General features: G+C 34.6%; 1 protein-coding gene across 2 annotated transcripts in view; it reads right to left on the bottom strand.

Moving 5' to 3' along the window:
* LOC121322215 (obg-like ATPase 1) overlaps positions 1-10,117 on the bottom strand; it is a 43,242-nt gene extending 33,125 nt beyond the window's left edge. The window contains exons 1-4 of one of the 2 annotated variants that reach the window (XM_041261834.1): positions 10,015-10,117; positions 9,288-9,385; positions 7,771-7,914; positions 7,410-7,537 (exon numbers count right to left, since the gene is read on the bottom strand). In XM_041261834.1, the coding sequence (XP_041117768.1) occupies positions 7,410-7,537; positions 7,771-7,914; positions 9,288-9,385 (370 nt within the window). In that variant the 5' untranslated portion in view covers positions 10,015-10,117. Of the gene's footprint in view, positions 1-7,409; positions 7,538-7,770; positions 7,915-9,287; positions 9,386-9,992 lie in introns of both variants that reach the window. The other variant, XM_041261835.1, reaches the window with a different exon arrangement.
* Positions 10,118-15,869: the final 5,752 nt, after the last annotated feature.

Raw genomic sequence — 15,869 nt, 5'->3', positions numbered from 1 at the left:
ATTCAAAATATTTCGACCTTCAATCATGAAGCATTTCATCTGAAGCTGCGGTGATCTCAAGTCAAGACAAGCAGACATTTTAGTTTAATCATTCATGATGAGAAGAGACGGACAAAAACTCTTAATTCAACCAGCACCAAAATGCTTATTTTAACTGCATGAACATCTTTCAACAGGCAATGAACATGCAACACATAATTTTATCACAAGTTTCTGCTAAAGGCAAATATGCCAAATGCTGATGATCAATGCTATGTGTAATAGACTTATTCTAATTATAATTAACATAACTTGAACACTATGGGTTGATTTTTCAAAGCGTGTTTACTGTAAATGTACACACTCTTCAGTTTAGTTTAAAGCTTCTAAATTAACCACTCACTATAGGCTGGGTTCACAGACCCACATTAGCACTAGTCTTAAAACTACCTTACCTAAAGTAACTACCTTATCCCACAAAACAGCCATTCATTTCAATTAGAGAACCACTGTTGATGCAGCTCAAGCAACCTGAAGTAGATTTTCAGAGAAAAGACTGCCCTTTACACACATTCAGTACACTGACATGTGCACAAATGCAAGTTTAAGATACACGTTCAAGCTTTATTTATTTTTTATTCCCCAGATAAAAAATTATGAATAACCTTATACAGTCGGCGGCGCTTTATCGGGGTGCCTCGGGAGAAGGAAAAATATCCTGAAAAAGTGGTTGTCCCAATTCAACGAGGCAGTCGAGGCGACCTTAGTCACACTTTTTTGATTCTTAATGAAAAGAAAAAGAATGAAATCCCATCACATTGTGATGAAATGTTAAATGCACCATTTAAAATAAAGTCAATGTTTTTTTTTATTTTTATTCCTAAACAAAATGAAATCGCACCTGCGATGTTGACACGCCAACTTTCTTGGCAACAGCAGCCTGAGAAACTGCAGGAGACTAACCTTCAAGAGTTCAACGTGGTTTACGCAATTCACAGTGTCATCAAGACCTGTCTTGCTCTTTAAAGCAATCTCCATTCATCAATTAAACAAAGTGACGTCCCAATTAAACGGCATAAATAGAGAACTGTCTCCCAGAGTTGTATCCCATTTAAGCAGCAATCCCAATTATCAGTATCCCGATTAGGCGGTGCCGACTGTAACAATTGTTATTATGCTGAATGATATATTGCCGTGCTACAGCATGGGAAAGAACAAAAGGTAATGCATCTGTAGTGAACACCACAGGGTGTTCTAACTCTTCAATAGCCCATTTAGTAAAACTGTCAAGACAGAGCTGATGAGCATTCATAGACAAAACAAGCACCAACTCTGAAGGAAACCCTAGATCCAGTATCATGTGCACTGCTCTGAACTCTGAACTGCAACACCACTTAGACGAAGACCCACACGATTACCAGTTTGCATCTTTCATCTAAAACCTTAAACCTGTTGTACACCCGTTACAAATCTGTGGCTTAGATGTATTTGTACTGGTTGATTCTCATGCCAAAATACCACAAAAGAAACCAAGACACTGTTGAAAAGCTCAAATGTACTCTTGAAAATGTTAAGCATTCCCTAAGCCTCATCCCCCGAGGGTCAGGAAGTCTGCAATCATGGTGATGAGAAGAGGAAACTAAACAAGGACAGCAGGTTTGTCACCTTTCAATTACTGTAGTTGTCGACTTGGTCCACTGTTAAAGTATTAACGTTTAAAACAATTCAGAGCTACAAATAAGATAAAATCTTCCCAGTTTACGTCGCATGACTACTGACTCCAATCTTCAACTGTCAACATTCCAAGAACACAAAGAGACAGAATTTGAGTTTCCTCTTAATTTAGTAAGTATTTATGTTACAGATGTGTGCAAAGTAATATTTTACATTTGTCAGATTAAAAACGCTTGCTCTTTAAGAAATCAATGTACAGTATACTGAAGATAAAAAAAAACCCCACAATGTCAAGTTTTAGTTAGACATAACTGTCAACACTACTACTGATTTTCAAAAACTTCATGAACAATTTTTAATCCAAGCTTAAGCAACATAGGTTTGATGTTTTAACTAAAAATAGAAACAGCGCAGAGCTTTTAAATGCACAATTTCCATCCCTTCTGCAAACAGTTTATGTTCACAATTGTACAACTACTGATATTGAACAAACATTATGTCAGAAGAAAGACACTATGAAAATATAACCACAGTATTTAACTGAGGATAGACAGGCTTAGTGATACTGTACTGAAAATGAATAAATGATGTACAAGCTGAAACTGTAAGCATTTTGATTGCCTATATAAGACCACCACAACTGGAGTAAGAGAGACAGTGGGAAAAGTCTTGGATAGTTCTGCAGTCCCCTGCAAAGAACAGAGAAGTATACGCTTCAAAATTGTTCTTTGGCAGTGGCACCACTGACTGGGCCTCAGCTATGCTGGAAAGATTTTTTTTTTTTTTTTTTTTTTTTTTTTTTTTTTTTTTTAAATGGAGCTCTTTTGCAAGGTATTTAGGGAAGATTTAGAAGACTAGTAATAGATTTCGGGTGGTTTCTTGTAAGCACATGCAATATTTGCATCTGCAACATAATCTATTTGCAATGAAAATAAATGCATCACCAAATAAATAACTGTACACATTTCTATTAAAAAAAAACTACATACTACTAAGATCAAGACTGTTTTAAATTAACAATTATTATTATTATTGAACAAGCACTATTGTTTTTAATTAAAAATTTGCTTATCCAAGCTAAGCTTCCTAACACGCAAAACACAGCTGTCTTTGTTATTACCGTTTTAGAATTACCAGGACTCTGTCAAAAAAAAAAAAAAAAAAAAAAAAAAAAAAAAAAGACTGACCTCTTACATAAATATTCATCATATGAAAGCATCCCAGTAAAACAGGAGAAAGCAAAAAAAAAGCCTTTAGCCTTTCGCCTTTAATTACAACCTTTCAAGATGGTTCAAAAGACTGAGCTACAAACAGTAACTGCAATTATAATACAGATTTCAAAGGTGTTAAATACAGGTCTCCAATTCTATAACACTGACCCAAACTGAATCCTGCACCTAGATCAAAACATAAGGCACAAGAACCTCACAGGTCTGGCAATTGCTAAACCCAAGTTAATTGCTCCTGTACAGAATCTCCTCAAGCTCTAAAACAGAGGTACTGTAAATGTCTTCCGACAAATTACTTTTAAACAATGAACAGAGCTACTGTATTGAATGCTACAACTTGAGAACTGATGAAACAATGATGCTATAATAAATGTTAAGAATGTTGGTCATGTGGAGGTATTTTTTCATAGTACTGACACCTGTCACAATTTCTTTCTGTAGGGGCTACGCGAACGACCTACAGCCATCTACTCGCTAGATTTTCTGAATCATTCCTGTGGCACAAAGCCAGTCCCTAAAAAGACCTTATAATTTCTGGGCCAACCACAGTTATTCTTCTGCTAGCTGATAATGTACTTCAGTATCTTAAAAGAAAAATTTCCTTGAACATATAAATGTTCCTGTCTTGTCCAGAGCACTTGTCCTTGAATTCTCATAGGGTAGAACTGTGTGTTGTTCCCCAGAACAGATTATAACTGCAGATCACCAAGGACAGCAAGGCACTTCAAGAGAAAACTCTTGGTTTCATTCTCTCTCCCACTGTGAAGCCTTTGCAGCATATTTAATTCACTGAAAAGTATTGTTTTGTGTCACTATAGTAATGTTTTTGTGCAATAAACATGATCCACAGCTATAATAGTAAATATGCAATGATAATGTGACCATATGGCTCTGTGTTCAGCGAGACAGTTTGGGACAGTTCAGGCTTTGCAACCAAATGCATTCTGGTAAACGTAGTCCTGCTTCTCTTAAAGGTAAGAATGGTAGCTGAGACAGGTAAAACATACCAGAATGCACTGGGTTGTGAGTTGAAAAGCCTGAACTGTCCCAAACTGCCCCACTGAACACCGAGCCATATGGACACCTTATGCAATGACTGTTTTTGATATTTCAAGTGGTTAGACATTTCACTGCAATTTAAGTTCTTGCTTTTCCTTTTTATTAGTGGAAAAATAGTCCAGTAAACCAATCACATTTCTTAGGTTGATAGATTTCTTCTTTCATGTAACACATAATCATGCATTATACCTCAATTGAGTATGTGCCGTTTAATAGCAGATAACAGATCACTAATTTTGGGATGATGACAAAGACAACTTTACTTACTTTTCCAAAGGGTTCAGCTACAACTTTCAAAAAACACTATGTTAATAATTTATAAAAGCATGTAAAACAGTGGGATTGATACCTTTTAATAGGATTGGCTGATATATACAAAATTTAGGTTTTGAGACCACAAAGGACTCTTCAAGTTGAAACTGAAAATAAAGTAAATTCCTTTTATGTACACACAACTGTGGTGTGAAATGGACAAAACTAAATGTCCTTACAAAGTGTGTATATTCCCTACAGACACTTTTGGTTTATTATCAATTCAAACCCTCTGTACCCCACCATTGTCTTTTTCCTCTGTCACTGGAAAATGTATGCAAACACAAGATTATATAAACATGGTGCTAGTAATGTTAAAATAAATAAATGTTACTGCAAATGTATTTAAAAAAAAAAAAAAAAAAAACTACGAACAGTAAAATAATAAAAAAAAAACACTGTTCATAAAATTTTCCCAACATCAATATTTGTCAATCATAAAATAAAAAAGCACTGTATTGTCAGAAAATACTGAATATTTGCATGGCACAGCCAGAGCTAAGAAACAGTTTGACTAATCAGAGCCTTTTCACATCACAGAAAAGTCAATAGCTGCACACAATCAGTAAACAAATTCAGCTATTTTTAAAAAGGACCCCATCGCCATTTAACGCTTGCAATTTAAATTATTCTAGCGTGAAACACTTTAATTGTGTAAAACAAAGATGATGTCAGAGACACAAAAGAACTTCTAGCAAAGGGAGTACTACAAGTAATTTTTATGCTGCCACTGATGGTTGACAAGTGATAAGCATTCTGCTCAAATCAGTGTGCTTATGTATCTGAGGCAGGGGGTGGCTTGTAAGTGGAAATAACAAAGAAAGCCTTTTTACTTAACCTTTTAATAACTAAATCCATGAAACGGAAAGACTGTTTATGAAAAACATTTGCTCAAAATGCCTTACAGATTTTTTATCTTTGGATTTCCTTGCCTACAGAAAGCAATGATGAAAAATAAAACGATTATATAGCCTCAATAATATTTGTCCTTATACAATAATGAAGAAGGTGCTCTCCTCTTGGTTTTATACAATGGCTATGGGAACCTTTAATGCAGTGTCCTGTGATTTGATCACCATGAGAGAGAGAGAGAAGAGAGGAGAGACTGTATTTGTATTTTCTCCCCAATATGACAAGACTACTACACAGGGCTTGTATCTGCTTGAACACAAAAGCTCAATCATGAAGTTTCATGAAAAAGGACAATGTTTATTGGAAAAGTATTTCAAATTAGTTAATTTACACTAAAATCAGGATATTCAGGTTTTTCAAAATCCTTCCAAGGATATATGACCGTTCATTAATTATCCTCGGAGGACCCACTGTCTGTATGGAGGCTTTTGAAAATACCAAACAATAAAACCGCAATAAAGATAACTGATGTTTGGCATTTTATGCTCTTCATTTTTATATATTAGTACTTTTTATGAGCAGTTATAAGGATAATTCAGATGTAATCCCAGGTCTAGTTGAAATTCTGACCCAAACATTAAGGGCATATTCACATATGAGGATTTCTGTTGATCATGCAACAGCCAGAATTTAATGTTTAATCCAGAGTCATGCGCACTTTGTCTTTAAAATGTCTGCTCACATAGAAAGCACTAAATTATAATAATTAGTATTAGTGCTGGGACAAATATCCAAACATCTGAACAAATATTTTTTGACAAGTGTTCGGATACAAAAATCAGATGTTCGGATTCGCTAGAAATGACAAAAATACCTTGTACTTAATTACCGCCTCACCAGAAGTTGTGCAACAGTTTAAAAAATGGCAAATGAAAAAGGGCTCTGTGTGACATACAAGATTGAATATATAAAAAAACACAAAAAACAAACAGACAGACAAACAAACACAACGCAATGCAGCAGCTCGAGTCTCTATTTAAGTTTTAGACGGCAAAAAGTAAATAAACCAGATTATGCACACGCACGCATAGTGATCTCTATGGAAAGCCATCTGGGTCAAAAAAGCATTGTGCTGCTTTAGAGCGAGTCAGAATCTCATGGGACAGGAAAAAGGCAAGTGCACTTCATTCTGGAATTCCTCGCTTAAACAGTGCCCAAATTGCTGGAAATGCTGTTTAGTGATTTTTATATAAAATGTATATATTTTTTATTGCAATTTTCTGTTATGTGGAATGGAAAATGAGAACCAAAACTGTGAGTTTTTTCCCCTTCATTTCCACATTTATTTTATTGGAAGTGTTAAAGTGAAATTTCAGTTTTCGTTTGCTTTTTCAGCTACAAAAATGGACAAGTAAACTTCTTGTTATTACTTTATAAAAATGTGTCTATGGCCACTGTTTACTGTGAAGAAATGTCAATGGCAAAGAAAGTTAAAAAAATAAATAAAATGCTGCGTCAACTTTATGTACTATATATTTCAGGAAAAAACAAAACAACGTTTAACTTGAACTGCTATTTGGCATCCTTTGTTTTGTAGTTAATTCACTGGGGTAAAGTAAGTCCTACACAACTTCTTCTTTACTCCTGGGATACTACTTTTTTTTTTTTTTTTTACTTTAACATGTTACACAATGTAACGTCTTGCTGTAAAATAAATGCACACAAACACGGGCACATCCCCTGCTGTCTCTGTCTGCGTTGAGCAATTGAATGTATTTTATTGCTTTTTGAAAATGAACGAATACCCAAATGAATATTTAAATTATGAGTGAATATCCGAACATACTAATACTAATGATTACACCGTTCTATGTAGGTGGTTAGTGTCTCATATGAGAAAGTGTGTTGCAAATATTTTAGGTCAACATGACCTAAATCAACAGTACATGAACAGAATTGTATTACAAAAAAGCCAGGCAAAGGATCATTAAAACAGCACAGCCAAAAAATATTCACAAGTGTAACACTCACATTATGTTGAGCATAGATGACAAACTAAAGTGGAGTAAAATTCAAATTGTTTTGGAAACATAGACCAACCAATCAGATGCTACCACTCAACTAGGTCAACTACAGTAGATTAAAGAACTTGAGCTAAGGAACATGGATGAGTGGTTCTCAAGATGTACTCAAAACGTAAAGATGACATGCACCGTTATACCTTCCATTAAACCTCTGTGTAGGGATATGCACCACATCAATGAAACACCTAACTGGATTGTAACAAACAAATAGTATACTAACGTGTCATATGGAAAATTGCATCACAGGCACTGATGTGCGACAGGAAAGCATTCCCCAGGCCTTGTCCTGCATGGGCTCCCTTGACAAGTCCTGCAATATCCACCACGTTAAGAAATGCAGGGACTTTGCTAAAAAAGTAAAATAAATTACACATATTAAAGCAAACCAAGTACAAACCAATAATTCAGTTCAACTTTAGATTCCTTAAACAGGATTAACTGATTTAAATAAATAAAAAATAAAAATTGCTCTTTAAAGAGTTTACCATTTATTACATCATCAAGTTCCTGTAATTTATTATTTTTTACTGTGCTACCTAACCTGCTGCACACATAAACATATATTACAAGCAATAACTTACCTGGCTGGTTTGTGGTATTCACAGAGATAATCGAAGCGTTCATCAGGTACAGGCACTCTGCTCTCGTTTGGATCAATAGTACAGAAGGGAAAGTTTTCTGCAGATGCCTGACTCTTTGTTAGGACATTGAAAAATGTTGATTTCCTGCAGAAAATACAATAAAACATTGTAACAGGTGACACTAAGACATTCACTAAAATAAACTTAACCAACGCTTATGAAATGGCAGCAGTTATAGTCGTTGTACCACAACAGTGACAGTTTAGGGATGGTGGGATGCCTGCAGTAGTGGAGTAACTATCCTCAGTCCTAAAGCCAGTGGCAATTGACTCGAACCCTCCTCAAATCCCTTCCTGCCAGCAACACCATGCAGAAAGGAGTTAACACTGGAAGGAAATGGCAACATTGGAGGCATTAGGCTTTTCAAACCCAGTCTCTCCAAGTGTAAATTACAGTGAAGTTTATATTTTCTTATACAATGTAAATCATGTGACAATGTGGCCTTTAAAATCTACTGAAGCTTCTCTCTCTCTGTGTGTGTGTGTAAAGTAAGTGGGCAGTAGAGTTGAAAGGTCAGTTATCACATAATTTCAATGGAATGAGGAAGTTTGTTCAAATGCCAAGGTACATTACAAACATCTATCACATGCTTTAATAATCTCAAAGCGCAAAACATATTCCTTGAAGTAAACTTGGACAACTGTATTATAATTATGTAATAAACAGTTTTGGTGGAATCTCACATTATTCACTTCCACTGGGCTTCCAAGTCATTCGATACTGTACAGTTTGGACAAACAAACGAAACAAAAGGTTGCAAAAGCAGCCGAGCCAAATGACTGTCAATTGAAGTGAAATCTTACTCTGTGAATGGAAGTGGCACTTAGATAATTATAACTTTTAAAAGTCAGTTATCATTACTATTTAGAAACAAACAAACAAACAAAAAAACAGGCCTAAAAAACAAAATAAGACCCAATCATGTTTCATATTAGCTATAAATAGAGAACATATGCATTTTGCTTGGAGTCTCCATCTCAGATTTTACACATTCACGTCTGTTATCTCCTTGTACACTCCAGTGTACCCTATTGTTGCTTAAATAGTTAACCAAGTTCACTATTCAGATGAATATGTATTTAATTTACAGATTGGGGAAAATTATGAGAGCGCAATATCAAAGTACAACACTGCATGTATCTTCATGTTAAATTACAATCTAGTATAAATAACTCCTTGAAGTAGCAGGCAGTCTACAGCCTGTGGGATTTCAAGTGCAGTTCAGGCTACTGCTCGACCTATATAACATAAACTTTCAGCTCACCCATATTCAAGTTATTTTTCTTTAGATTCAATGTAGTCTAATACATCTGGATCACAACTATAATCTAGAACAGAACTACATGGTATGTCAATGACAGAGTGACCTATTTCCACACCATGTAATAGCGCAAGCTGGTGTTCTCTGTCCTCTTAGTGCATACTTTTACACATTCTATAATACTGTACTGACATACCCAACATTTGGCAATCCAACAATTCCAATCTTCAAAGAGGTCCCGAATCTCCCAATGAGCGGAAGCGCCTTTGGTTCTTCCCCTTTCTTCGGAGGCATCTGAAACAGCGGAGACCAAATAATGAATACGCATCCGCATGCTGCAGCAGCACATCCTGTAAAACGGACTTACCTTTTTTGGAGACATGTTTTCAGAACTAATATCAACACATGTATGTATAAAACTAAGACAGTCTTGGGGATAAATGTATTCCTTGTGAACAATTAGGATTTGGGAATGCACCAGTACTGAACTGGGATCACGGTGAAATAACTGAAGCCCGACCAGCAATACTAAAAATAGGCTACAGTACAGGCAGCTGGGAGCTGAAATTGGATCCGCTGCTGACCCTGCTTCTTTCTATATTTACTACATACGTTTATGAATTATATCATTTTGAAACTGATTCAACGGCAGTAATTAGCACTGCTAATTAGCATGGCTTGGACAGGTGTCTGCTACATAAACCCCGGGTAGCATGCAACGATGATACAGTAGATTGTATCAGCTGAGTTAAAACGATAAAAATCCATGTGGCAAACTCAGTACAGCCTGCACAGAGAAGTGCGGCCTGCTGCTCATTCATCTCGCCCAGCCAGCAATAGACATGGAATAATATCGTTAAAAACACACGTCTGGAAACACGAATTGACCACTGTTACATACATTGGAAAACGTCTAACTTCACCTTGAAATCTAGTTTGTTCCGGAGTTATAAACAAATAAAAAATACTGCACAACCTTACACACCGTATTCTCTTTAGAGAGAATCTGAAAGAGAAAGGCTGAGGTCCACCCCTGACCGGGAAATCTACATAATCGTGCCTCTTATTGGTCAAAAAAGCGACAACGTAAAAGACACGCAGCCACACGTTCATTACACGCAACGTTACGTCATTGAAGCAAGGAATTCCAGGGAAAGTGCTGGCAACCGGGCTGCATAACATACTGTATTTAAGGAAGTCGTTCTATATGTTCCATATGTTGACAGCTGTTGTTTATAGTAGCATTTCCAGCTATTATTATTATTTGTTATCAAGTTGATTTGGAGATCGCATCAAATACAATACATAAAATAAAACATAAATATTTTTATTTTCAAATTCCAAAATGCATTGAAAGACACTTGACAAATCTGCAGAATGTTCACATTTACTTGCAAAAATGTGTCAGCTTGTAAATTATTCCTGTTCTCAAATTGTATTATTATTATTATTATTATTATTATTATTATTATTATTATTATTATTATTATTATTATTATTATCTTATACCTCGTCCCCCACCCCCAAATGCTGCCTTTTTAATATGTAGGCTGGCAGAAAATACGTCACTAATCATGGTTTCCCGGGTCTTAGAAACAATCTCTATGAAAGCCAATGTCTTGTTCTTCTTTTTCGTGTAATTGCATATACAGTATTTAAGGATTTGCATGGATGAAGAAATATAGTTTGGTTAGACTATGTAGTCCAATATTAGTAATTGCATTTAGCATCTTTTTATATAAAAAGCCAATTTGCCCAAATACTCACATAAGTAATTTAGTTTATTACCCCATGTTGGGGATGCATATCCCAGGCAAAGGAAGTATAGTAGAGGTGGCTGCACGTATTTACTTACGTCACACTTTAGAATATTGAAAACAGCTGGTCCAATTGTGATGAGATCTGCAAAAAACATTGTTTTTTTTTTTTTGTTGGTGTATCAGAATCTGGGGGTACATGGAGGCTGTTTGTATTTATATACACCCGTCTGTCTGACTGTCACACTGATATTATCTGTAGGCTATACAATGTCAAATTGTGATAAACTTACAAAGAACGCAGCACATTATTGATTTAATCAGAATGTGGATTTTTGAAGCCATCTGTCTATCTGTCTGTATGTCAAACTTAACGTTTTATTTGATGTAGTATTTACTGATTGCTCTGATCTTGTGTTTACAGATGCGGTGAGGGATGTATATAACTCTCACACCGGGTACTTGGCTTGCATGGTACTCATTTAACCTATTCAGCTGGTATAATATGTAACACCTGGCTTTTGAAAATCTATTTAATCTACAGAGAGTCTAAAGGAAGTGTATCGTAATTTTTTAACATTTTCATTTTTTAAAGATGGTAATGACATACAAAGTGAGTTGTTCTTAACCACACACAAATTGAATAAAATACCCCTTCATGATCAGACATACTCATGATGGCTTGTTTGGATCATTTTTATGGAAGCTATTTTTTTATTTAACTCTATTTTGACAAATGCTGTTTTCAGGCAAACAATTATTTGCCTCAAACATTAGTTGCTGACTCCAAGACAACCTTACCTTATATCATAATCAGAAACCAACTTATGTGACATATTACAGTAAAATAAATAAATAAATAAATAAATAATAACGACAGAGAATCATCAATATTAAAGGAAATGGAAGAGGAATACTTTGAAACAATAATCACGTATCCATAACATAATTTTCCCAATAAGAGATGTACCGATCCACCCTCATAGTTTGTTGTCAGACATAAGGGAAGGAACAATAATAAGCTAGTGTAGTTAACTGTGTCTGTCACACACGAAAACCACAGTAATCAGTATTCAATAGAGGAAGCCAGAGTGTAGAATACGGGTCTTTACCCTTTCAGGCCTGAATTATTTTTTTGTCGAAATTAAGTTATTTAATTTAAAAAGGATCCCCTTTATTGAGTATACATGAGAACATGACATTTATTTATTTTGTTTTACATATATTTGGCGAATTATACACTCAGACTGGGACCCATGTCCCGTGAGGTTCCAACGTGATCTCCGACGGCATCTGTTAACGTTGGGCTAAGATAATAGGTTAAAGTCTGGTGTTGCAGATGTAATATGTTGTTTGTTCTTTACTTCAGTTCCCACAAAACCACAGTTAGCACTTCAAAACATAAAGGAGCTCATGAACAAATAGACTACAGTATGTGTACTCTAGGAACATGGCTTTTCATGATAAATGATATCTGATTATTACCCAGTTCTTTAATTTGTTCTGCATTTTAATCATGGTAAACTTTAAGCCTTTTATATTTTCAGAAAATTATGTTTATGTCCAGCACAATTTTAACTGCATTGTTCAGACATAAAATAATACAAAAAAAAAAAAAAAAAAAAAAACAACCAAACAAAAAAAAAAACAGGATTACTTGTACACTTAAATGTGTGACATAAATTAAAATACATATCTTACATTGTACTTCGTCATATTGCTTATTAAAATTGTTTTATATCACATCGTATCACGTTTGTACATTATGGTACAAGAACCAAAAAAAATACAGATACAAACCCAACTAAATATTTCTTCGAATTAGTTCGACGGTTGGAAAAAAATATTAAAAGTGAATATGATTTGGGAACACTGCTACATAGATTTTTAAAAAGGCTGTAAAAGTAGTTGTTTTTGTTATTCTTTATTAGCATTAGCTCTTAATGGTTTACCACACAAACGGGATCCTTTTGACGCGTTATTCCAGATAGCTTGTTAAAGCGTTATTGAAATTAGGGTGGGTATCCACAGTTCAACAAACTTCTCTTTATTAATGTTCAAGTCCTTGGGCATTATCTGCATGCAGTGAATATTCCTGACTATTGGTTCAGCATTTTTTCAACCTGGCAGTATAGACAATTCTATTATATTGCTTTCAGTTTAATGATTAAAAATCACTGTTAACGTCGATGTAATCATAACACTTGGTCATCTTTGCTTTTTGATTATTCAGACATGCAACCATTTGGAGAATTTCAAGTTTGCTTGGTATGCAATAGCTAAATGTATAAAATATAATATAGGCTATATGTTCAATTACTGATTTGTCTTTTTTAAAAAGTAAAAAAAAGTGTAACCCTTTAAATAATACATGGCTTCAAACGATATGCCTGTTCTAGTAGATTCGTGTTTATGTATGCTGGCCTGTAGATTTATTTTGTTACTGTCTTTATGATCTATAAAATATATTTATTGTATGAGATTACCGTACCCATCAGATGTGTATTTGTTTGTTTGTTTAAAGCATTCTATTGCAATTACACCAGAGTTCGAAATCTCCACTATTACGTGAGGCTTACACATATACCAATGTTTAAAACAAACCTTTAAAGGTAAAAAAAAAATAAAAATAATAAAAAAAATAAATACATAACTTTTTTGTTGGAAAGGAGACAAGACAAAAGTGTTAAAAACAACATAAACACTGTAATGACCAAATAAAACACATAAATTTGATTATAATCTTATAGGCCTCACAAACCAACACTTTTCATCAGTAATTTAGATTGTGGACAGAAAGTCATGTTAAGTTATTATTTCATTCTTGTGTACAGGTGTAAAGATTAAACGGATTCAGATCAAATTTGTCGAAACAGATCAAATATGGTCTTAAAAATAAGAAGGATCTGTTTAAATGTGTCTAGGGGGAAGTAGGCTTTAGTACAGCCCATAAAGAAGGCTTTTAGTTTAGTTTAGTATAGTATAGTCTTAATTTGACTTAACTTCAAAAGATGAAAAAATAATTAGGTGTGTAAACCCCAACACTTTTATTGAAACGATGATACATTTCTATCTGTTGAACTCTATGAGATTGAAATATTTATCCATGCACTGATCTTATGCATTTTAGGTTCATTTAACAAAAACAGTTGGCAAAAGCCTAAATATATTAAGCTTTGGGAAGTAAATGACACACACGTAACATATCTGGTACCAACAAACCTTTATTTTTATGGTAAAATGTATAACCCAAAGTGAAAATATGTTCTTTTACATTGTCAAGTTAAGCAAGATTAATCCAATTAATACCAGGGGCGCTGGGAATAGCGGAGCTGGATTGAAGTGTTATGCACCTGCTTCCATCATATACAGGGGTTGCAGTTTTGTTCAATGGCTTTCAGCACCCCCCATTATAAAAATTGCTCCAGCGCCACTGCTTGATACATATTCATTTTAAAAGTAAGTTAACATAAACTTGGCAAAGTATCCCAACCATTACCACTGAAGGGCCACATTGAGATGTTAAAAATGGGAAGTACATCAATCACAAGTGATTAAATATATGTTGAATTTAGCCATATACATAGATACACACACACACACACACACACACACACACACACACACACACACACACACACACACACACACACACACACACACGCACATTATAAATTAACACCAACATATTAATCACAATTTTATACAAAAAAGCATGTGGCTATGTGATGTCATATGATAGGCTATAGTCATCTTTTTAATCGCAGTCTATTTGGTGTTTTCAGCAAACAGCGATCAGCAGAAATGCACACTAAACATTTGATATCACCATTTATATAGCCCATTTAGGTTCAGTGATTTTGCTTACACTGTAACCATCGGCATGGGTAAGCTAAGTTAATTGGTTAGTCCTTTACCTGCGTCTGTATCTCCAGCTGATGGAAAAGAAGATGTTTTTGTATATTATTTCAAACAAACATTTTACAAACAGTGCACTTTTAAATCCAAGGATTAGGGAGGGATTGAGGCGTAATCAGGATAGCCTGCCTATCTCGATTTGACGATTTGAAATATATTGTTGCATTATATAAACACATTCATATAATCCTTTGTAAAACGTTGGTTTTTGCTGCATTTATTTTGCTATGGTTTAAATTTACAGGTTAATTTAGTTGTTGTTGAATTTGCATTTTAATTACATATGTTTTTACACTTCAATCAAAATAGGTACTTCAAATTAACATGTACACTCACGAGAGCTTTTAAGATTAAGCAGAACAGATTAGGTGCTTAGTTGTTTACAAAGCAGAAAATATTTTTTTCCCCTTTAGGTAAAAGGTGAATTAATCTGCTACCAGCGGAGTCTTTCATTGGTTTCTTAATTCCAGCACCCTGGGTCTTTGACAGACTGAAGGCGAGGCTCTAACAACATAGAAATGAAGCAAGTCGAATTCCCTTTGTATTGAATTTTATTATAAATAGACCTGGATTAATCATTGAGCTTTTGTTATTTAACGCTGTGATGGATGTACGTTCAGTCAAAGGCTGGTTCCAGCATCACTACAATAGATGCAGAACGTTTTGTTCTGACCAAATAAATCATTCACATTGTTTAAGGTACATTGATCAATCCAATGACTTATAATAGGCTCCTAATTGCCACCAGAAAAGTACCGCACGCTTGTATTTGAACGTGAAGTGCTCCAGTATCCCATCTAAGATCTGTGTTGAACCCACAGTGGCTTCAGTGATATAATCTGCTTATTATAGACAGAAAAAAGAGTGTTCTAAAGCACAATTTTAACATATGAATAGATAAAATACTTAGTGTGTTTTTTTTTTTTTTTTTTTTTTTGTAGCATCAGGAAAAATCAAGACATGTAATCATCATCTACAATAAATGTCATATGCACAGTATCCACTTAAATCATCTTCAGTGCAGCCTATTTAATATACAAACGTGTGAATGCATACCTAAATATCTGTACTGAAGATGTGCACCATGCATAATCTTAAGAATA

Source organism: Polyodon spathula, chromosome 10 (genome assembly GCF_017654505.1).
Source record: "Polyodon spathula isolate WHYD16114869_AA chromosome 10, ASM1765450v1, whole genome shotgun sequence".
NCBI lineage: Eukaryota > Metazoa > Chordata > Actinopteri > Acipenseriformes > Polyodontidae > Polyodon > Polyodon spathula.
Note: the sequence above shows the minus strand (reverse complement) of the source record. Positions and strands in the feature narration are given on the sequence as shown.